Source organism: Lissotriton helveticus, chromosome 3_1 (assembly GCF_964261635.1).
Source record: "Lissotriton helveticus chromosome 3_1, aLisHel1.1, whole genome shotgun sequence".
NCBI classification, from domain to species: Eukaryota; Metazoa; Chordata; class Amphibia; order Caudata; family Salamandridae; genus Lissotriton; species Lissotriton helveticus.
Window position 1 is genome coordinate 1477846751 of NC_136061.1, and position 22567 is coordinate 1477869317.

The window sequence follows — 22567 nt, forward strand, 5'->3', positions numbered from 1 at the left end:
ACAGCACAAATTCTGCACACTTTCTGAATTACACATTACTACATCTTACCAGGAGGGATACATTTAACTGAAAAAAGTGACATATAACGAAATGTATGTCTTAAAAGCTGTAAATATCATATACAGTAAACCATGGAACTCTTACTGAATTTGAACAATCCATCCCAGGATCGGCAAAACTCTTTCCACGGTTTTGGCAGGATTGGACGAAGCCATTTGGGAATTGCACCAGCATACATTGAGATCTTAAACGTGCTAAACATCAGCTCCAGTGCCTCAATATATTCCACAGTCTTCGGGGGCACCTCGTTTTCTAAGCAGCCCATGCGGCACTCATAGAGTATGGTGGCCACACCTAAGGCATCACAAAAACACAATGAGAGGATATTTTATTTGCGCCCAACTTCATTCATTTGCTACCATTTTAAATGTCCCTGTTGCATTGTAAAGTTAGTTTACAGGTTAAATCTACGTCTATCTGATCCCTGGGTCTGGAAACCGCAAATAAAAAGCAGTCCTTTTGTTTGTATGTTGAACCAAAAACATTTATAGAGTTGATTGCTTATATTTGCACAATATGGCAACACTACACGCACAAACCATAAAAGTGTCCAATTTTGGGGTGGTGAGAGAGTGTATTTTTCCAAAACGACAGACGGATTGGACACAGGGGTTAAATGTAATTGATGTAAGCTTCAATTCCTTCCAGAGCAGAATGATGAAGTTAAATAGGTTAGCATTACCAGTGGAGAAAAGACTGGATGGCAGCGATAACACACATTTTTAAAAGCCTGTTATATAGTAGTAAACGGGTGGATTTTCAGCATAGGAATACTGTTTGGAGCCTGCCGCCTGTTCTCTGTTTCTCAGTGCATAAGTGCGCCTGTGTGCTTTACTTCCTTTACAGCCTTCGGTACACTAGCAGGGGCAGATAGGTACCTAATACCGAGTGGGTGGCAGCATCCAGAAGAACACAGTTTTATCTAGGCAGGTGAACGAATATGTGTAATGCGGAATCAGTTATCAAGCCATTTAAGCAGTCTTAGTTGCTGATTCAGTGCAAGCTTGCAGTGTATGCTTTTCATGTGAAAACCAGGACACGGGTGACCAGAATTGTTGTTATTCCAAATAGGAAGCGTGTTGTGCACGTGCACAGCCAAAAAAAGAGGCTACTCAACAGACCATGCACTGTGGCCTTATAATGTAAGCTTGCGCCTTTCATCAGAATTCTTTATATCGCTGTGAGGCAATTCTGATCTCCCACGTTAGCAAAGAATATAGTTAAAATAGGATGATTAGAAGAACTGTGGTATGAAAACATCAATTGAACTTTTACATTCAAATTCCATTAAGCATTCAGTCTCCTTGGCCTTTGTGCACGAAAATGAATAAAAAAAATTAAAAATAGTTTCTTACAAGGATGTGAGAGTTTAGATGGAGAAAATGTAATATACATGTTCAGAAATCAATGTGCTGGGAATTGGGTGTACAGAGGGAAAAAATGAGCTTTAGAACATCACCACTCAAGATCGCATTGAGAAGTGAGCTATTGTATAATGCATGCTTAGACTCCTGGCCAGAGAATGTCCATGTCAACTCATTCCTTAGTATTTACACCTCGACCCCCTTTGTACAACAGGAGTACAGGTGTGTTTGCAGAGAGCAGAGTGTAAGCAATGAAAACTGTCAGTATCCCTTCTTGATAGTTTGGACTGAACGGCACACCCCATCATCATCTTTCTTGCTAATATTTAGACTCAGTGAGCAGGAAATCCGGTATGAGAATTATCAATATTTCTTGTTGGTTTTGGCTTAATAGCAGATCCTGACAATCTTTCCTACAAATATTTAGACTGTCATAAAGGCACCCACTTCATGTTGAACCAATCAACATTTATTAATTTAATCTCTAGGGTGATGTACCACTTGCATATTAATCATTTTTTCATGTTTGCTGGCTTCATCAAGTTGCTTCCTCCTCAGACAGAGTAATGAATGAATAGAATGTACTGACATGCTACTTTTTCCTTAGCTTCAGTGTTTGTAGAGGTTAGAGATTATATTGCATTAATATTGGAAATTGTAACCCCAGAAGATACTCGTTCCATATGAGGGCAGTTTTCATCATCTGCCCTAAGATGATTGACATTTTCATTGATCTTGTCAATTGATCTTGCATCACAGACACACGTAGCACCATGGTTCTATTGCCTCCTTAATGTATATATCTAGCAAATTCACTCTAGACGTAGCAAAGGTTCCCCATTGCTCCCTGTTTGCAGACTGGCTAGATATTTTTTTATTTTCTGTTGTAATTCTGACATTTTGGACAAGGGTCCCTTTTACACATCCTCGGCTGGATTGAACAATTCCAAATAATCGATCTGTTCATATTTTCATCAGATGATACATTTAAAGCCATTAAAGCCAGGCTGGACAGACAGGATTCTCTTTGATAGAAGCCTCTGTATTGATAGCTTCAAATCTGTAGCTTCTTCTTCAATTATTAATCTTTCAAAGCTTTTGTTGTTAAATTCCATAAACTGTTCCTGCCCCGCTGAATCAGTACATTAGAGCCAAAGAAACATGCAGTCAGCTTGCAGTAGGCCAGTTACTGGAATTTGAAGCAAATAGGAGGTATTTGTTTTCTACGTTTACTTTGTGGGATTCCAATTTTTTTTTCTGGAGAACCTGATTAGATGAGGTGATTTCAAGGTAGGCAAAACTTGACATCATATCAAAATGTATATCATTTCTTTGCATTTCTCTTTATTTAGCTTGTCCTTATTCGTTCAGAATGGGAACATAAATATTTTGCATTTCTGGAGTCCCCTCAGCAAGTAATGAGTACAGCAGTTAAAAAGAAAAGGTATTCGTGTTTCTGTTGAACCATTACCCACCATTTTGGTAAGGATTTGAACAACTCATTCAGCAAAAGGTTAGGTCCTAGGAATTAATTATTCAAAAATAGCCTTTTGTCCTCACCATTTCTTCCATCTTACTGAAATGCCATACAGGGCTTTTTACTTATCACATAACCTAAAGACAAAGATTTGAATCTGTACAAATTCCCTTAATAATGGACCACTACTGTCCTTCATTTAAGAGCCTCTGTCAGATAACCCTCTGCCCTTGCAAAGCTGACAGTCCTGATTAAATATGGCAGTAGCTACTAAATCTAGCTTCAAACACAAGGTGTAGGGCTCACTTAACTCCAACGTCATCATTCTAAGATGGTTGGTAACAACAGTTGGTAATACTGGGCCTGCTGTTACTGATGCAAGTTGGTATCAGGACCCTAATTAAAAGCCATTATGATTATTTCGCCCTGAAAAATGGAATAGCTGGCGGGTCCTGGAATTGCGGGGCACTTTATTGCAGAGATTTAATAATTCAGGGCCTTTACCCCTCACATTTCCCACCTGCTTTTAGCTGGTGAAAAATGTGGGCAGAAAAGAATTTAGTTGTACCGAATGCAGGTCCATGCAAAGTAAAGCTTAGAGTTGTATGGGGTGGCAATTCAGCAATTAGCATGTGGAATTACCACTCTACACAGCTCAGACCGAGGGCCAAGAGTTCATCTGCCTGGTTGCTTGCATCACTTCCACAGTTTGTGATAATTTACCCTGCAATTTCATCATTGGCTTACTTACACCCCAGTATGCTAAACAAGTTCAAACTGAACAGTTCTAAAGTCGCTTTACAAGGAATGTCCTATACTATATTTATGCGCCATCAGACTGTCCAGACTCACGTGGAATCCCTGGGTTTTTTGCCTAAGTAAATGTCGTCCCAGGGAGGAAATACTCATGTGAGGGTTGACGGAACACTTCTCTTGATTTCCACCAAAGCATTATTTAATTGTCTGCCTCTATATGAAGGAGTGAGGTCAATGATATATCAGTAATATCTCACTTACCCTACCCCGCTAACCTTCACACATTCTTTGAATGTGAGAGAAAAGAGGGATAATACAAGCCGTGATAGAGGCAATGTAGTTTCATCTAACTATTAATTATTTTTAAGATGAATTTCTAATCCTTTCAAGCAAAAGAAATGTAAAAAAAGGTCCTGGGATGCTGCTGTGATAGCACAGCCATATCAAATCAAACAAGCATGCGACTGGACTTTGGTTTTAAATCTTATTGAAATAGACACACTTCCAGTGTAAGGGACTGTAAGAAGCGATTTATTGGGTCGTACCTTCCATGGAGTACTTGAAGAAAAGATTGTTGACATCTGTCACTGTCTCACCATCTCCTTCTTGGCTCCTGAGTGTCTGAATCCTTTTAATCAAGTCAGCAATTACTTCATTGATTCCTGCCGAGTAAATGGCCACGTCCTTGGGCTTGAGGATTTTCTGTCTAAGTACACTTCTCATCTTTAACCACTTCTCTCCTTCCCTGGAATGGAAAACAATAAGACCTCCATTAAATATTTCTAGCACTTACATTCAGATGGTCATTGCTAGGGAAGTGCAAGACCACTTTCTTAGTGTCACCCTGACAACATAATTGAATTGATTACAATTTAACCTTTTACAGTTATGTATCATTGTTATCTATCCTCACGCTTGTGCTTTGCTCATTTCTCATTGCGTGTTTAATTCGGCTAACTTGCAATCTCTGTGTAATCTACTTTATGTCCCATGACTTGCTCATCCTCTTTTGGTACAACCTCTAGTGGTAACTGCAATGCGATTCTCCTTACAGTGCCTCCTCATCAACACTTTGACACAGCCTTTGCCTATTTCCTGTGGTGTGGCCAGTCTATTCTGTGCGGCTTCACAACAGCGGACTGTTTTTCTGTGGATGATCCTATTCCATTTTCCTTTGTGTTGACGATGAAACATAAAATGCATTAAGACCAAACCGTTCACCCAACTGCAAATATGGTTTAATACCGGGTATTGACTTGACCATGACTACTGGTGGACAGATTGCCTGGTTAGCACTGAGGCCTCTATATTACTATTTATGGACAATCCGAATGAACCATGTAGCATCAGAATTTTCAAAATCACCCAGAATGTACGTACACCCAGGTATTTCAAGCAATGCCAGGCAGGGTACCCTCTCCTCACAATAAACCTTTTCTACAGTGCTTTCCTGGAAGGAATAGTGTTTATCAGATATGGAAATACAGTGGTATCTAGAGAAAAATATCCACTTTTATCACCGGATAAATAGTGGATGTATTTTAACTTTGCATATCATTCCACATCATTAATGGTGATGTCTCTTCAGAGTAAAGTAGTTATCGTAACCATAACTTAAAAAACCGAAGGGCCCGATTCCTAGTTTGGTGGGACCGCTCAACTCCGACCCTTTTTTTGAATCAAGCCCTGGCATACATTCACGATGATTATGACAAGTCAATAACGTATATTACAGGGCAAAGACATAGAAAACATGAGTGATTTAATGATTTTCTTGTTGTGACTCCAGCCAACACGTGTTTCGTCGCTCGGGACAAGACACCTGCGACTTCATCCATAAGGTAAAGGACATACCTTCTGACTGGTTATAATTCCGTCCCAGCCTAACTATGGCTGGGAAAGTTGCAAGGATTTCACGAAAAGCCTTATTCTAGCATGTATCTATAAAAAAAGTATATTTACTGGAATCACAACAAGAAATCATTAAATGACTCATGTTTTCTATGTCTTTGCCCTGTAATATAAGTTATTGACTTGTCATAATCATCGTGAATGTGTGCCAGGGCTTGATTCAAATTCTGTACAGATCTGTGGATCTGAATGGTGAGGTGTTGGTGGATTACCTCCTCCCTGTGCACCTAAAGTGATAGAGAGATCAGATACATACTGAAAATAGTCAGCGCCATCTCCACCCAGGGTACAATCATCCCAACAACTCCGACCCTTGCGGTCTGACCACCACAAGCCTGCACAAGCTCACAGGTTGCCTGACGCCTCTGCCGGGAACCTGGATCCTGGTAGTGAGAGTGGCAGGAAATGGTGGCAGTGCCGATGCCAGCTCTGCCGAGCTAATTAAAACCTGCCTTTCCATCATCAATTTCATGGCAGGGACCCCGGGTGAATCAGCCCATGGGTGTCCGTGCGGGGTGGGCACATGTTGTACCCCCCCCTAGAAGTGCGTGTTATGCATGTCATGGTGCATGCCACACAGTGCACCTGACGTGGCTGCGGTCCCATGGCATCAGCATGACTGCTGGCTGTTCTCCTTAGCCGAATCATGTCACATGATGGGACCACAGAAAAACACCGTCTGCATAGTGGTGTTATCATAATACGACTGCGGAGAAGCCGCAGGGTTTTCGGCTTTCTCCCACCTGAGGCATCAGCTTTTGCAAGCACAATCTCATTTTTAGTACCCAGAACTGAATCCTTTCTTTATTATTTTTTCTACCCATCTTATATTTCCGTTTTACTCATAGGATTTCAGTGGGCTGCAGCATGTCCCTCTTTTTGACTGGTCTACTTTTGGAAGACATGGAGAAAAATAATTGACAAACATTAAGTCAGGTCATAACAGATAATAAAAGCTGCTAACTCACGCAGAAATCAGCCCTGTGGACCTCCCTCGCAGGTCTCTGTACTCCTGCCAGGACTCCATATTGGCTCTCTGTGGCGCAGTCTTCTCCGATCTGAGGACATGGGCAACCATATCTCGGTCGGCAATGGACACGACAAACTGGGGCCCGAAATGAGACTTGAAGATTCGCCCATATTCTTGTGCATGTTTTTGCTAAATCACCCAAAAATAGACGAGTAGAATAGTATAAGAAAATAGAAATAACATGGCAATATTAACGATGCAAGTCAAAGGGCAGAGAGTGAGGACATAAATAAAAACAGCATGTTAGGAGTGATACATCCTAAACTTTGCCTTCAAATTGCAGCTTTTACATTCTACCAATGGTGATCCACAGATAAAAAGAAAAGAATAACATTCAGCCAACTAATATGGTAATCATCTGCATATGTCCTGCTGTACACCATTTACAATTCATATAATTCTTTGTATGTAAGTGGTAAATGTATTGTGTGAACCTAGCTGAAGGCAGTGGAGTGCTGTACAGTTTCAAAGGCTGGTATATAGTCAAGGAGTGATAGATTTAGCTGGGTATTGGACAGTAACTGCATTATGATGTGGTGTTCTTTAATAAGGTGGGTCTTCAATTATTTCCTAAACTGGAGCAACATATAACATATAACATATAGTCATCACTGCTTGTAGTTGCAGGGTAGCCTTCCAGACTGGCTGTGTTGCTGGCAGCACATTGTCACCATGTATATGCTAGGCTGCCCTCCTATCCACTGTCTCCTACAGCGGTGAGGGGTGTAACCACAGACATAGTGGGTGCATATATTCTGTCAATGGGCGGAGCACATGTTGTCAGGGCCTTAGGGTTGGAGGTTACCTCAAGAACAGATAGAATGCATAGCAGCAACAATAAAAAAGAAGAGCACAGAAATGGATTAATGACAATAAAAGGGTAGTGTAATATATCAGGTTACTATTTGACTGGGGTGTGAGCCCTGGTCAAGCAGCAACCACAGTCCTTGTCAGGGTGAGGCACAAGTCAACCCTAAATTTTTCTGTGCTCAACCCTCTGGTAGCTAGGCACAGAGATGTCAGGCTTAATTTAGAGGCAATGTGTAAAGTATTTGTGCAACAATTCATTAAACTTAAAATAGTGGAACAGTGAAAACAGCACACAAATGTATCCCACGCCAAGTTAGGAGATAAAGCAAAATGTATTAAATAAAACACCAAAATGACAATAAAAACAAAATCAGTAGAACCAGAGATATGAATTTTTAAAGAATTTTGTAAAAATAGCACCAAAAAGCACAAAGTCCAAACTCAGGATTTCTGGTCGCAGTAGACTGGGTCTAAGTCAAAAGTTCAGGTCGGATACAGTACCCAGACCAGTCCCACTGAAGTTTACCTTCCCAAGTTTTTAGCCAATGGTCCTGTTTGCATTTCAGAGGGTCATGAGGAGCAGAGAGCATAGCGGAAGGCTGTCGGAGAAGCATGAGGACCCGACCGGCGTCGTGGGTGAGTGTTGCTGGAGCTTTGCGTTGGCGGTCCCCGTGAGTGGTCGATACTGCAGTGCAAAGAGTCGAGCTGACAGTGCTTCGCGCTGATTTGCAGGACGCGCAGAGCGGTTTTGTGCAAACTGGCCCATTTTGCAATCACAAAAAGCCCTAAAGCTTGATTTCAGCACCACACTAAGGGTCCAGGACCAGGGAGGGACCATTTCGGGGTCAGAAGCATACTGCAACTGGGTCAATGAGCTGGTGCAGAATGTTGGGGAGCCTTTTGTGTCCCTGAGGCTCAGATATGAAGGATAGCAGATTAGCCCTTGGAGCCACTCTGGGGTCCTGGGTTGAAGATGAAGGAGGGTAGCAATTCCTTTAGAGCTGCAGCTCAGCAGAGTGGCAGTCCTTGTATCACTACAGCAGTCATTCTACCTGGCACCTATCCAAATGTCCAGAAGTGTACTGAAGAGTTGGTGTCTGAGGTCCAGTATTTACACACAGTTGTGCCTTTGAAGTGGGGAGAAGCTTCTAGAAGCATGTATTTGAAGTTCACAGGGGCCCTGCCTACCTGGCACTGACTCCATACTAACTGCAGGAGATATGCGGCCCTTTGTGTGGAGACAGGACACCGCCTATTCAAGTGTAAGTGGGGTTTGGCCCAGCTCCTTCCATACATGCTGCCAGCGATGGCACATCCAGTCACACCCAAGCTCCCCATTGTATATGGCTGTCTAGGAGGAATATACAAATCCCAACTGTCAACTACACCCAATCATGTGACCAAGACACAGGCTGCAAGCACCAAATGGCTAAAGCAAGAAAATGCCAACTTTCTAAAAGTGGCATTTTCTTAATTGCAATTTAAAATCCGCCTTCACCATACATTAGCATTTTGAATTGTAACTCCAGAGAAACCGAACTTGAACTAGTTACCTACTCCCATTCGGAAATTACACATATAAAATGTAATAAGGTAATTCCAATGTTATCCTATGGGAGAGGTAAGTCTTTCGGTAGGAAAGAACAGATTTAAGAGTTACTTTAAAGTAAATGTCCAACTTTTTAAATACACTTCACTCTGCACTTGGGGCTATCTTGGGCCTACTCAGAGGTGTGTTATAAGAATTAAACCGGAAGGGTTGAGCCAGGCAAAAGGTTTACTTTGCCAGGTCAAAATGGCAGTTTAAAAATGCACATACAGGCTGCAATAGCAGGCCCGAGACATGTTTGAAGTGCTACTAAAGTGGGTGACACAATCAGTGTAGCATTTCATTTAAAGAACCTGGGCACATGTAGTGCCACTTTACTAGGGACTTACAAGTAAATTAAAAATGCCAATTTGGTATATACCAATATTACCATGTTTTAAGGGGAGAGCACGAGCACTTTAGTTATGGTTAGTAGTTGTAAAGTGTGCAGAGTCCTAAACCAAACGAAAACAAATTCAGCAAAAAGTGAATGACAAAGGCAAAAAGACTGGGAATGACCCTGCAGAAAAGACTAAGTCCAACAGGTATACATTTGCATTAGGAAACTACTTGCATGCTAATTAGGGGTCATGCAGTAATGAATCTTAATAACTGACTATTTTAGGATAGAGTGGCATAACGAAATAATTATTGATGTGGCCACTAGGACTCATGAGTGCATGTATATTCTGGGTTTTTATATAGGACTGCATGCCACCAGCAGTACTGCCAAGTAGCATGCATGAGGCTTTTAAGTGTGGTGCTCTGCATCAATGAACTGAAATGCATGGTCACGCATTATGCATAGCGTATCAGCTGTCAAGACAAGCCGTTTATAGCGCTACCTAAATAAAACTGAGGTACGGCAGTGCAGGCTTTGAGCGCTGCTCGCTCTGCTGCTTCATGCTACAATGTATTTAATACTATCATGAGGCGCTGCGGGGACCAGACGTCATGTCCTGCCGCAAGACTTAACTTATAGGAGGCTGCATATCCAGACATGCATATTAATAGCGATGTGTGCACACTTGGCACACTCTCAGGCTTTCACCAATGTACCTGGCCTGAGACCCACTGGAGTCACCAGAGTTGCAGCCTAGCCAGAGTCGTACTCCAGGGCAAGTTGGTGAGATAGAAGGCAGCCTAAATAATTTCCTTCAGGATGGGAAACGCAGGGCTCTGTTCTCCAAGGAGCCGCATACACACACTCTCACCATTAAGAACCAAGCAGTGAGTCAAAAGGAAGTAGGTGGATTGTGGCTGCTGGCGCATCGCCTGTTTGCATTTCAGCAGATGGGAAGCATTTTTTCATGGGCTACAGGACACATTAAAGCTGGGGTTGAGCCCGCGTCATGTCAGAGTACTTTAGGGGTCAGGCGCTTGTAAAAAGCATCCTCTGCCATTGAAATGCGGGCCGTATGTCCTTGCCACTGGACTGGCACTGGGCTGATATAATACTTTGGAGGTTCCGTTGCAGCCACTGGGTTTTAACAATCACCTTTGGTGCACAATCCCACGGCATACAAAAAATAAAATCACTACAAATACAGGTATAGCATTGCTCCAGCACAACCGTATAAGGGAGTATCACATTTGCAATTTCAGAATTAAATTAGAAATGCTATTCATGGAAAAAGCAATATTTTTTGTGATTGTAATGGAATTATGTCGTAGCTTTTACTTTCAACATAAAATAGGGAAACCTTCCCCGTGGAAGAACCCCTCTGATGCCTAAGTGAGACATGACTTGATTTAAAACAAGTTTATTATATTAAAATAATCCAAAGCTTCTCTCAGCTTTGCTGATGCGCTCATATAACTTGATAATAATGCAACTGGCAAAACAAGACCATCTTTGCAGGCAGATAAACACAAGAGCACTAAGTAGTGCCTCCTAATCGCTTTTGTAGAGCTGCTGCCTGGCTGAGAGATTGTTCTCTCTGTATCCCGTGAAGCGAGAGCAACAGGTCTCTCCTGCAATACTAACAGACACCACCAGTAAGCATTCCAAAATGTTCTTTCTTTGATGACGTCTGCTTGGATGTTGATACTATCGTGACATCATTCACTAGATGGCCCACGGCCTTTAATGAATGGTCTTGGGTAGCACACACAGTATGACTTAGACTACCTCTCAACACGCAATTAGGTGTAATGTCTGACATTTATGTTTCCCTCGTCTTCAAAGCTTGATTTTGCTCGCCACAAAGTATCACTAATAGTCGTTGAAATGTCACTCATAATTACACTGAAATTTTGAAAATGTCACACGTACGAATCTGAAACCTTGGCAGTTGTGCACCAGTCACCTGTTTTGAATGTACAGGAAGGGAGGAAAAGAAGACAGAGACCTGTTCTCAGCCTCATGGGTTTAGGCAGTGGTGCAGGAGAGAAAGGGAGGATTTGTCTTTTGTGTGATTGGCAGTAAATGATTGATGTTTGAAAGAGATGGGTCAGAATTCAGTCTCTTCTCGAATGTGGTCTCCCACCTCTTCATGTGAGTGGGAACAAACTAACTGCATTTTTACTGTTAACTAGTTCCATGAAATTTTAGAACCACGTTTGCGGTGTTTTCTGACCTCTGTGTCACCCATGCACTTGCCATTCTCCTTGAAGATAATGGTTTCACCTATACTTCTGATGAGCTGTGTGGCATACAATCCTCCCCTGCACCGTCACCACCGTTTACAGTTCTACTAGTTTTTTGTTTCGTTTAAACAGTTATTGCCCATCACAAGTGACTGTCATTTTTAGTTCGTAAATTTATGAGGTTGTTTAAAAAAATAAAGTACAAGAAAGCATTTGAATCACATTTAATGAATACAGTGAAACCTATTGAATGAATATAGAAATCTGAGATGTGCACTTTGCCTCTTGGCTATAAAAATATGTGCAGAAAGACGCCACGTTGTGCACATATTTGTACGGGAAATGAAAGTGCCAACCAAGCAAAACACTGGCTGGGTCAAAAGTTGAGACACAAACGAAGAGCACAATTGATTTACACTGATAATAGAGCACGGCAATAAATTGGCTTCCATTTAATAAGACCACAGACAGACCATTCTTGTGCTCCCGCCACAGCTGCACCGCCAAATGACAGCTTTATGTTGACGGGACCTTTCTTCAGTGAGTGCAAATGGCTTAAAATACATTGTTGAAAACACATTTGTCTGTCCAAGAACTGAAAGGCAATGATATATCTTTTGGGCCCTTCGGTTATATTGTGCTAGTATGTCAGACAGGTAGCTTGGAGGCAGATTAGTTAGTGTGTGCAACACCAGAGGCAGGAACTTGTATCGGGCCCAGGGTTTGACAGTGAGCCAGTTGTCTTGGTGGTGATATTTTGAGGTTGGGATATGCCTGGGTAAACTGTATCGCGTCCGGGTGACAATGTTTATAACTTTGTTAATTGATGTGAAGGAGTAAAGAAGGAGACCAACTAGAAATCTATTATAATAGTGCAGCCTACTGAAAACTGAGGTGCTCATTAGTGTTTTAGCTGCGTAAATGTTATAGGTGATCCTATCTTATGTACGTCATTCAAAAACCACAATGGCACCTTGGTGCCCCAGTCTATCAGGCCTCGTTGGGGCCAGCTTGGCACCTAGGACAAGGTGTGCCTATGAGGGGGCATATTGTGCTTGGTGCTGGTTTCGAGAACTACGAGGAGTGGAGGGGTTAGTTTTCCCATGAGTCAGTAATATAATTCCTGGAGTACCTGAGGGGAAAGGAGCCCGGTCTCCTATACCAAGCGACATTTGGTGGCAATTTCATTTTTATGAAAAGATGCTGGGTTACACGAATGGGACGAAAGTATTCCTGGTGCAAAGGGGCTGAGGCAAAAATCAACAAGTGATGGACTGAATGTGGATCAATGTCACACACTCCCCCAGTCAAAAGATCTGGGCCCAAATCCATCGTTTTTTTGCACTCCACACCACCCTGGGTCAGATAATGGCTTTATGCAAATCAGCTCTGACCCTGTTGCCCCATGGGAACAGTCCAGTCCGAACTACAACAGCCATATCTTTCCCAGACCGGAATCAAGCATCCGAGGACCGGACCGGTTTCGAGGTAACACCTCTCTTCAGCCCGGCTAGCTTGACTCCAAGTGGTGTGGAGTGCCTGGGACCCACGTCTGGGCATCCCCAGCGCACTTAGGGCGGCAATTGCAAAAATCAACAAGTGATGGACTGAATGTGGATCAATGTCACACACTCCCCCAGTCAAAAGATCTGGGCCCAAATCCATCGTTTTTTTGCACTCCACACCACCCTGGGTCAGATAATGGCTTTATGCAAATCAGCTCTGACCCTGTTGCCCCATGGGAACAGTCCAGTCCGAACTACAACAGCCATATCTTTCCCAGACCGGAATCAAGCATCCGAGGACCGGACCGGTTTCGAGGTAACACCTCTCTTCAGCCCGGCTAGCTTGACTCCAAGTGGTGTGGAGTGCCTGGGACCCACGTCTGGGCATCCCCAGCGCACTTAGGGCGGCAATTGCAAAAATCAACAAGTGATGGACTGAATGTGGATCAATGTCACACACTCCCCCAGTCAAAAGATCTGGGCCCAAATCCATCTTTTTTTGCACTCCACACCACCCTGGGTCAGATAATGGCTTTATGCAAATCAGCTCTGAGGTGTTACCTCGAAACCGGTCCGGTCCTCGGATGCTTGATTCCGTTCTGGGAAGGACATGGCTTTTGTAGTTCGGACTGGACTGTTCCCATGGGGCAACAGGGTCAGAGCTGATTTGCATATCGCCATTGTCTAACCCAGGGTGGTGTGGAGTGCAAAAAAACGATGGATTTGGGCCCAGATCTTTTGACTGGGGGAGTGTGTGACATTGATCCACATTCAGTCCATCACTTGTTGTTTTTGCAATTGCCGCCCTAAGTGCGCTGGGGATGCCCAGACGTGGGTCCCAGGCACTCCACACCACTTGGAGTCAAGCTAGCCGGGCTGAAGAGAGGTGTTACCTCGAAACCGGTCCGGTCCTCGGATGCTTGATTCCGTTCTGGGAAGGACATGGCTTTTGTAGTTCGGACTGGACTGTTCCCATGGGGCAACAGGGTCAGAGCTGATTTGCATATCGCCATTGTCTAACCCAGGGTGGTGTGGAGTGCAAAAAAACGATGGATTTGGGCCCAGATCTTTTGACTGGGGGAGTGTGTGACATTGATCCACATTCAGTCCATCACTTGTTGTTTTTGCAATTGCCGCCCTAAGTGCGCTGGGGATGCCCAGACGTGGGTCCCAGGCACTCCACACCACTTGGAGTCAAGCTAGCCGGGCTGAAGAGAGGTGTTACCTCGAAACCGGTCCGGTCCTCGGATGCTTGATTCCGTTCTGGGAAGGACATGGCTTTTGTAGTTCGGACTGGACTGTTCCCATGGGGCAACAGGGTCAGAGCTGATTTGCATATCGCCATTGTCTAACCCAGGGTGGTGTGGAGTGCAAAAAAACGATGGATTTGGGCCCAGATCTTTTGACTGGGGGAGTGTGTGACATTGATCCACATTCAGTCCATCACTTGTTGTTTTTGCAATTGCCGCCCTAAGTGCGCTGGGGATGCCCAGACGTGGGTCCCAGGCACTCCACACCACTTGGAGTCAAGCTAGCCGGGCTGAAGAGAGGTGTTACCTCGAAACCGGTCCGGTCCTCGGATGCTTGATTCCGTTCTGGGAAGGACATGGCTTTTGTAGTTCGGACTGGACTGTTCCCATGGGGCAACAGGGTCAGAGCTGATTTGCATATCGCCATTGTCTAACCCAGGGTGGTGTGGAGTGCAAAAAAACGATGGATTTGGGCCCAGATCTTTTGACTGGGGGAGTGGGTGACATTGATCCACATTCAGTCCATCACTTGTTGTTTTTGCAATTGCCGCCCTAAGTGCACTGGGGATGCCCAGACGTGGGTCCCAGGCACTCCACACCACTTGGAGTCAAGCTAGCCGGGCTGAAGAGAGGTGTTACCTCGAAACCGGTCCGGTCCTCGGATGCTTGATTCCGTTCTGGGAAGGACATGGCTTTTGTAGTTCGGACTGGACTGTTCCCATGGGGCAACAGGGTCAGAGCTGATTTGCATATCGCCATTGTCTAACCCAGGGTGGTGTGGAGTGCAAAAAAACGATGGATTTGGGCCCAGATCTTTTGACTGGGGGAGTGTGTGACATTGATCCACATTCAGTCCATCACTTGTTGTTTTTGCAATTGCCGCCCTAAGTGCGCTGGGGATGCCCAGACGTGGGTCCCAGGCACTCCACACCACTTGGAGTCAAGCTAGCCGGGCTGAAGAGAGGTGTTACCTCGAAACCGGTCCGGTCCTCGGATGCTTGATTCCGTTCTGGGAAGGACATGGCTTTTGTAGTTCGGACTGGACTGTTCCCATGGGGCAACAGGGTCAGAGCTGATTTGCATATCGCCATTGTCTAACCCAGGGTGGTGTGGAGTGCAAAAAAACGATGGATTTGGGCCCAGATCTTTTGACTGGGGGAGTGTGTGACATTGATCCACATTCAGTCCATCACTTGTTGTTTTTGCAATTGCCGCCCTAAGTGCGCTGGGGATGCCCAGACGTGGGTCCCAGGCACTCCACACCACTTGGAGTCAAGCTAGCCGGGCTGAAGAGAGGTGTTACCTCGAAACCGGTCCGGTCCTCGGATGCTTGATTCCGTTCTGGGAAGGACATGGCTTTTGTAGTTCGGACTGGACTGTTCCCATGGGGCAACAGGGTCAGAGCTGATTTGCATATCGCCATTGTCTAACCCAGGGTGGTGTGGAGTGCAAAAAAACGATGGATTTGGGCCCAGATCTTTTGACTGGGGGAGTGTGTGACATTGATCCACATTCAGTCCATCACTTGTTGTTTTTGCAATTGCCGCCCTAAGTGCGCTGGGGATGCCCAGACGTGGGTCCCAGGCACTCCACACCACTTGGAGTCAAGCTAGCCGGGCTGAAGAGAGGTGTTACCTCGAAACCGGTCCGGTCCTCGGATGCTTGATTCCGTTCTGGGAAGGACATGGCTTTTGTAGTTCGGACTGGACTGTTCCCATGGGGCAACAGGGTCAGAGCTGATTTGCATATCGCCATTGTCTAACCCAGGGTGGTGTGGAGTGCAAAAAAACGATGGATTTGGGCCCAGATCTTTTGACTGGGGGAGTGTGTGACATTGATCCACATTCAGTCCATCACTTGTTGTTTTTGCAATTGCCGCCCTAAGTGCGCTGGGGATGCCCAGACGTGGGTCCCAGGCACTCCACACCACTTGGAGTCAAGCTAGCCGGGCTGAAGAGAGGTGTTACCTCGAAACCGGTCCGGTCCTCGGATGCTTGATTCCGTTCTGGGAAGGACATGGCTTTTGTAGTTCGGACTGGACTGTTCCCATGGGGCAACAGGGTCAGAGCTGATTTGCATATCGCCATTGTCTAACCCAGGGTGGTGTGGAGTGCAAAAAAACGATGGATTTGGGCCCAGATCTTTTGACTGGGGGAGTGTGTGACATTGATCCACATTCAGTCCATCACTTGTTGTTTTTGCAATGGGGCTGAGGGTCTGGCAGCTCTTGGAGATGTAGACCAGCCTCCAGACACCCCATAGACACAGAAAAACTGGTTAAGATCATGGCCTCTCTTGATGTGGTGTGTAGATCATCAGATGAAGTTCACCTGTTCAGGGCGGCGTTCTCCCTGGCATTCTTTGGGCACTGAGGGGGGAGCGGCCTGGAAGCAAAGAACAAAAAAAATATGAAGGATGCCCTACAGCGGACAGACATGCAATGGCCAAATTGCTTCCTGGTGGTCACTATTACCTGTTCTAAGACCGACCAAATGGGTAGAGGGATCACATATTGCTGCACTGAGCCCCAAGGAATGACTGATGTCCGCTGGGGAATCTGGAAGCCTTTATGATCCACCAGGTGCGGGGGATGGAGGCCCTTTTTTGGTACATGAGGATGGGACACCACTCACAAGGTTCCGATTTATCAGGGTGCTCAACAAGTCGCTGGGGGCAGTAGGTTTGGGTCCCGCAGAATATGGTTCCCATTCATTTCGTATTAGCGTAGCGACCACTGCCCCAAGTATGGGGTTGGCGGGACAGACAGTCAAAGGATAGGCCGATGGAAGTCTGATTGCTACAAGTGCTATGTGAGACTGAACATGTTGGGAGTATCCCGTTTGTTCAATTTCTTTACCTTATTCTCCTCTCCACCACCTGTGTTGATAGGTTAGGGGGATCCAGCCGCTGGACAATTTGTTGCCTTCGGTCTACGCTGGAGCAAGAGACATTGCAGACGTGCTGGTATTGGGACACTCCTATGTAATGCACACAAAGAGTTTTTATTCTGCAGGTGACCACGCATCACAAGCAAGGAAAGATGGATATCAGCTGACTTTCTGTGGTAAGGGGGCTGCACTTGGCCCACTGGAGAACAACTTGGACAAAACGTTGCCCCGAAGGCTTACGCTTGCAGGGGTGATAATTGTCCATACAGGAGGCAATGATTTGGCGGATCTAGGTCGGAGAAACATGTTTGAATTGATTGTTTTTGAAATGTGTTGGTTTGCAAAGAAATTCCCGGAGGCCATAACTGCACGGTCCAATATTGTCCTGAGGTTGAGTTGAAGCGGTGGTAAGTCATTAAGAGCCATAAATGAGTTGGTAAAACGATCTAATTGGAAGGTGGGTAAGTAGTTCAGGACAGAACGATTTTCAGCCATAACTCATCGGTGCATCAAGGGGAAACATTTTCCATTACAGGATGGAGTGCACCTGTCTGAATAAGGTAACGCAATATTTCTGGAAAATTTGCTGGCCTGGCTAGGCCAGCATGCAACGTCTGTCGGAGTGGGGGGGGGGTGCAGATAGTCGGTCAACTATGCTAGCCTGTGGCGGGTGAGGTCAAGATTGGGGGACACTTCGGGCCCTTTACGGCATCCTGTTTTACCAAATGTAACATCTGCGTCGCTGGACCCTCGAAGGGGTGCTGCCTTCAGGTTAAAAGCAGGTGGCAAGGGCGCGGGGGCTCTGGGCAGTCACTGACACGCGGTCCTTACCCAGCAACCACCTGCGAAGGTGCATTTGGGCACGATCTAGAACTGGCCCTTGGGGTACGACAAACCTGGGTGTAGGGGGTGCCCGCGGTAGGTATCTTAAAGGTAGCCGGGTCCCCTGCACAAGCATTTCCGAGGTTGGAGACCTCCCAATAGGGAGGGGAGTGGGGAGGTGGGCCCCTCCCATAAGGAGGTCACCCATCTTTTGGGACGGTAGAAGGGGTAAAAGAAGGGGCAGAGCCAGTCTTGATCTCCCTCGAAACGATTATGGAATATTTTTGTTGGTCGCACAGGAACAGACTAGTTATGGTTATGTGATTCTCATGTACTACAGTCTCTGTTAAGGCTAGGTCACATTTGTAAACAAAATGTAAATAATGTGGTTACTGTGTAAAATGTTATACTTTTTTTATTGTGTGAAAAATGATAATAAAAACGGCCAGGGATCTTACGACCCCTATCCCAAAGAAATAGGAAAAGGGCTCATTGCATTGTTGTGACATGGGAGTGTTAAGGTAATGGTAAGTATTCATGGGACTTCGGCGACACCCTGGCCATATAGTGATGGGGCTGTGTCAGCAATGCAAACTCTGCGTCATGAAGGCCCGTTCAGCCAGCAACTTGAGAACTTGCCAACACCACCAACTCCATCCCTGAGGCCAAGATGAAGAACAGTTGTCTTTTTCAACTGTTAACTATGAACCTCCTTTGAACCAGACCCAGGTATGTCACAGAAGAGTCTGCATGTGCCTTCAGGTTCATAAAGAGGTCTTGAGGATAACCTTCACTTCACTCCAATGCATGGCTGTTTGCAGAGAAAGTTTTCATTACTTGAAAGTTACATAGCACTGTAAGTCAACTTAGGGATACTTCACAGGATTGTACAAGCCAGTTACGGTGCAGGCTAGAGAAGTAGCAGTAATCCAATTATATACAGGACATGCCTCATACCCAATGTCCCTTACTCCCCACCATCAGTTTTATTGTTTTATCAAACTTTTATTCCAAATAGACACTTTTCTAGATTTCCCGGATAGCTTATTTATTTATTTTGAAATTAAGCCTTATACTAAAAATAGTAAAACTATTTACCCGACTGTACAATAATGTGGAGTAAAAGTCAGCCTCCTTTTTAAATTGCAGACATCTCGAGTCCTATTAGCTCATTCAGCCTTGTATTTTAGTCTTTATATTTCACCTGTATAATGGTCACTTCAAAACTACAAGAACAGACAAGGAGAAGCTACTGTTACCGGACAACTGAATATCTGTAAACATCTCACTCATGATATCTGGTCATGATCAGCCGAGGTTTCCAGTCTTGGACTTCCCTTTAATAAAACACTGTTATCAAACTGTTAAGTAGAATGACCTCAATCAAAACAAATCCCAGAATGCAATAGATTGATGTTAAAAAGCCCAGTACAGGTGTGATGCTGACATTATATTATAAAATTAGATCTAGCATTTTTTTCTCCGTTCCAACATGGCACCCAGAGCTCTGAATTTTCCCAGATCCACGTGAAAGTAGCTAATCCATGCCAAGGTCTTAATTGTACTCTGGGAATTGTACTCCTGGGGGCATATTACCTAGCAATAGCGATATTTATCGCTAAGCAGGGTTAGCGGGAATAATTTTATTGCCGCGCTACGACGATTTATATCGCAGAGATACCTTGCTATCATCAAGGTTTATCTCAGAAACTATAAAAATCATTCGAAATGCGTGAATATCGCTGGAAATACAGCGATATTCACACATTATCGTGACAATGCTCTTAGCCATGTTATCCACCTCCCATTGGATAACATGGCTAAGAACTGCTCTGGGCAGGTGTTAGCTTTTGGAGATATTCGCGCTTAGCGTGAATATTTCCAAAACTACGCCTTTGTAGGTAATAGGAGATAGCGATGTTAGCGACTGTTTTCAGTCGCTAACATCTTGGCACGCCCACTTTGCATGTCATTAGAGATAATTATCGCTGACATGCAAAGTGGGCCCCTAAATTCCCGCTATCGCCTACAAGCTGTCGCTAACTGGTGTTAGCGACAGCTTGGTAATAGGGCGATAAAATTATCGCCTGATTAGAGGGAAAAAGTCCCGCTAAAGCAGCCATAATGGCCCTTCGTAATATGCCCCCTGGTTTTTAAAAAGGGATAAAGGGAACACAGCACTACAAATCTCAGACTCCAAAGCAAAGAGCCTAGGCTGGAAGAACTACTCACATGAACTCTGTGGTACCTCACAAAATATGTATTTTTTCCTACACAACTAAGCATTGATTTCCATATATCACCCTTGTAGCTCCCAAGTGGCTTCATGTCATTTGTGTTACCTTGAAGGAGCCTTAGTTTGTTGTTCAACAGAGGTTGCATTCTGGGGCTTGTAGTTCTGCTTCCAATATTAAACATAGGGGGTTAAAATTCATGCACACAAAGCTGTTCGGTAAAATGCAGTGTCATCTATAAATTAGAAACTTGTGACAGATGCACACACTTTCAGTTCTAGCATATGGCATCTAACAAATAAGCAAAATCACCTTGCTTGCAGAAACGACCAGGAGGACAAAATGCATTGGAATGTAAATAAATGACTGCAGAATAAAAATATTAATTTACGGATGTAAATACCAATGCATTTTCCATATCCGTCAAGTAGCCCATGTCATCCTGTATGTTTTTTTCAACAAAACACAGTATTGAGGGACCAGTAATTTGGTCTATAAGTATAGGTACAGGCACCACAGCCACCAGTACTGAATAAAGGTGGTACCTATGACATGAGCAGGGTTACCACATGGTTTAAAACTGTCGGGATACCTGGCTTCCACGACTAAAATGCCATTTAAAACTTTCATTTAAAGAGCTGTAATTTTGATTCACCTTATACAATGATTTCTAAATCTGTGACTGGAAAAGTTGTGCCCTGGTGACACAAAGTAATTTGGTATTTGTTAGAATTAGACCTATGAGCAGGCGCGAACGCCCATTGGAACTCAAAGGGCTTCAAACCTCCCCCCCCCCGTCATTCCCGGGCACACACACAGACCCCCCCCCCCCCCCTCATTCCCCGGCACACACACAGACGCACCCGAGTACTTCACGGGTCTTTTAACGACCTTTTGCTTGTTAATGAAGCTTTGATGTTTTTCATCCCTTCTTAGAGCCCCTGCAGCTCCACTCTGCCTTTTGCTTGAAGATTACGACCACCAACCCCCCCCCCTCCCCCCCCCCTCCCCCCCCCCCCCGAAATTTGACTCTAGTTGCGCCACTACCTATGATAACCCACATGGCAAAACCCGTGTCTTCAGTCCTGGCCATATGTTTAACAGATGAATGAAACCTGGGAGGGGAGCTGGGCGTAGTCTTGGTGCTCGTCAAGTGGACCACGCTTTTTTAACATACTTGATAAATAGAAGAATTGGAATAGCTGTGACCCGTTAACATGGGGCCATCTGGTATCGTCCTACCTCACCGCGGGCCCTAGACAATTATACCTTCTTCTTAAAGAACCCCAAAGAGGGTGCTACCAAGAGAACATCTTCAGATTTGAGCTAAAGTCGGGGTTCTCGCGTTAACTAACAGCCTTGGCACGTCTTTTATCTGCACGTTGCACTTTATCCTGTATCTGGGACGTTATGTACGAGGTGTGAATTACAAATAGATCTGGGCAGTCTGAACATCTCACATCCGATACCCCGACCCGACACCAGTACAGTGTTTTCGGCAAGTAACGAGTGCGAGCTGTTCTCGACTTCTCAGATCCGCAATGCAAAGATAATCAATCACGCCGCGACATCAAGAGTTGTTACATGTAGAGAACGGGCTTCCTTTGTTATTCAAGTGCTCGTTAATCGCATTTAGTCTATGTAATTTGCAACTATTTGACAGCTGTTTAACGAGGCATTCATTGTGTGTCTTGAACTCATCTTTTCCTTCAACTCCTTGGGCAGACCCCCTCCCACAGCACGAATAGTGCAACTATCACCTACTGTAGCAGAACTGTGCTCCATATCCTGCGGACGAGACCGGGGTGATGTATAATTGGCGCATTTAATCCGCTAATCCCTTTAACCTGTCTGCTGCTCTAATTCGCTTTCACGCCTTCAAGATAACGCAGACGGGTTTCGTAATCTAATTTCTAAAAGTGTTAGAGGGGGCGCAGCTTTTACTCGTTAACACCCTATCACTAGTCTCCTCTCAGCGCAAAACCTGATAAAGGGCTGATCCACAGGTGATTAAATCCTCGCTGTTTGCCGACGAACAGCACCGCCGCTTCCAGTACCAGCCAGGATTTGATACAATAAAGAAAAAAAAAGTAATCAAAATGGATTCCAAGAAAAAACAGAACTCCTGACAATCCATGAATATGGGAAGAGGACGCAAGGGGCGACTAGGGAAAGAGGTGCTGTGTGGAAAAGGGGTATTATAATAAGGAACATTTGGATAGGGCTGCGAGGAGACAGCAATTTCCTGATAGACCTGGCCATCAAAGTGAGGCAGGGCTTTA

At 44.7% G+C, this 22567-nt stretch overlaps 1 protein-coding gene across 1 annotated transcript in view; it reads right to left on the reverse strand.

The window, feature by feature from the left end:
* LOC144823523 (cytochrome P450 27C1-like) overlaps positions 1-22567 on the reverse strand; it is a 232565-nt gene that overhangs the window by 97179 nt on the left and 112819 nt on the right. Inside the window, exons 2-4 of the mRNA XM_078682109.1 lie at positions 6538-6728; positions 4204-4403; positions 146-355 (exon numbers count right to left, since the gene is read on the reverse strand). Coding sequence (XP_078538235.1) covers positions 146-355; positions 4204-4403; positions 6538-6728 — 601 coding nt within the window. The remainder of the gene's footprint in view (positions 1-145; positions 356-4203; positions 4404-6537; positions 6729-22567) is intronic.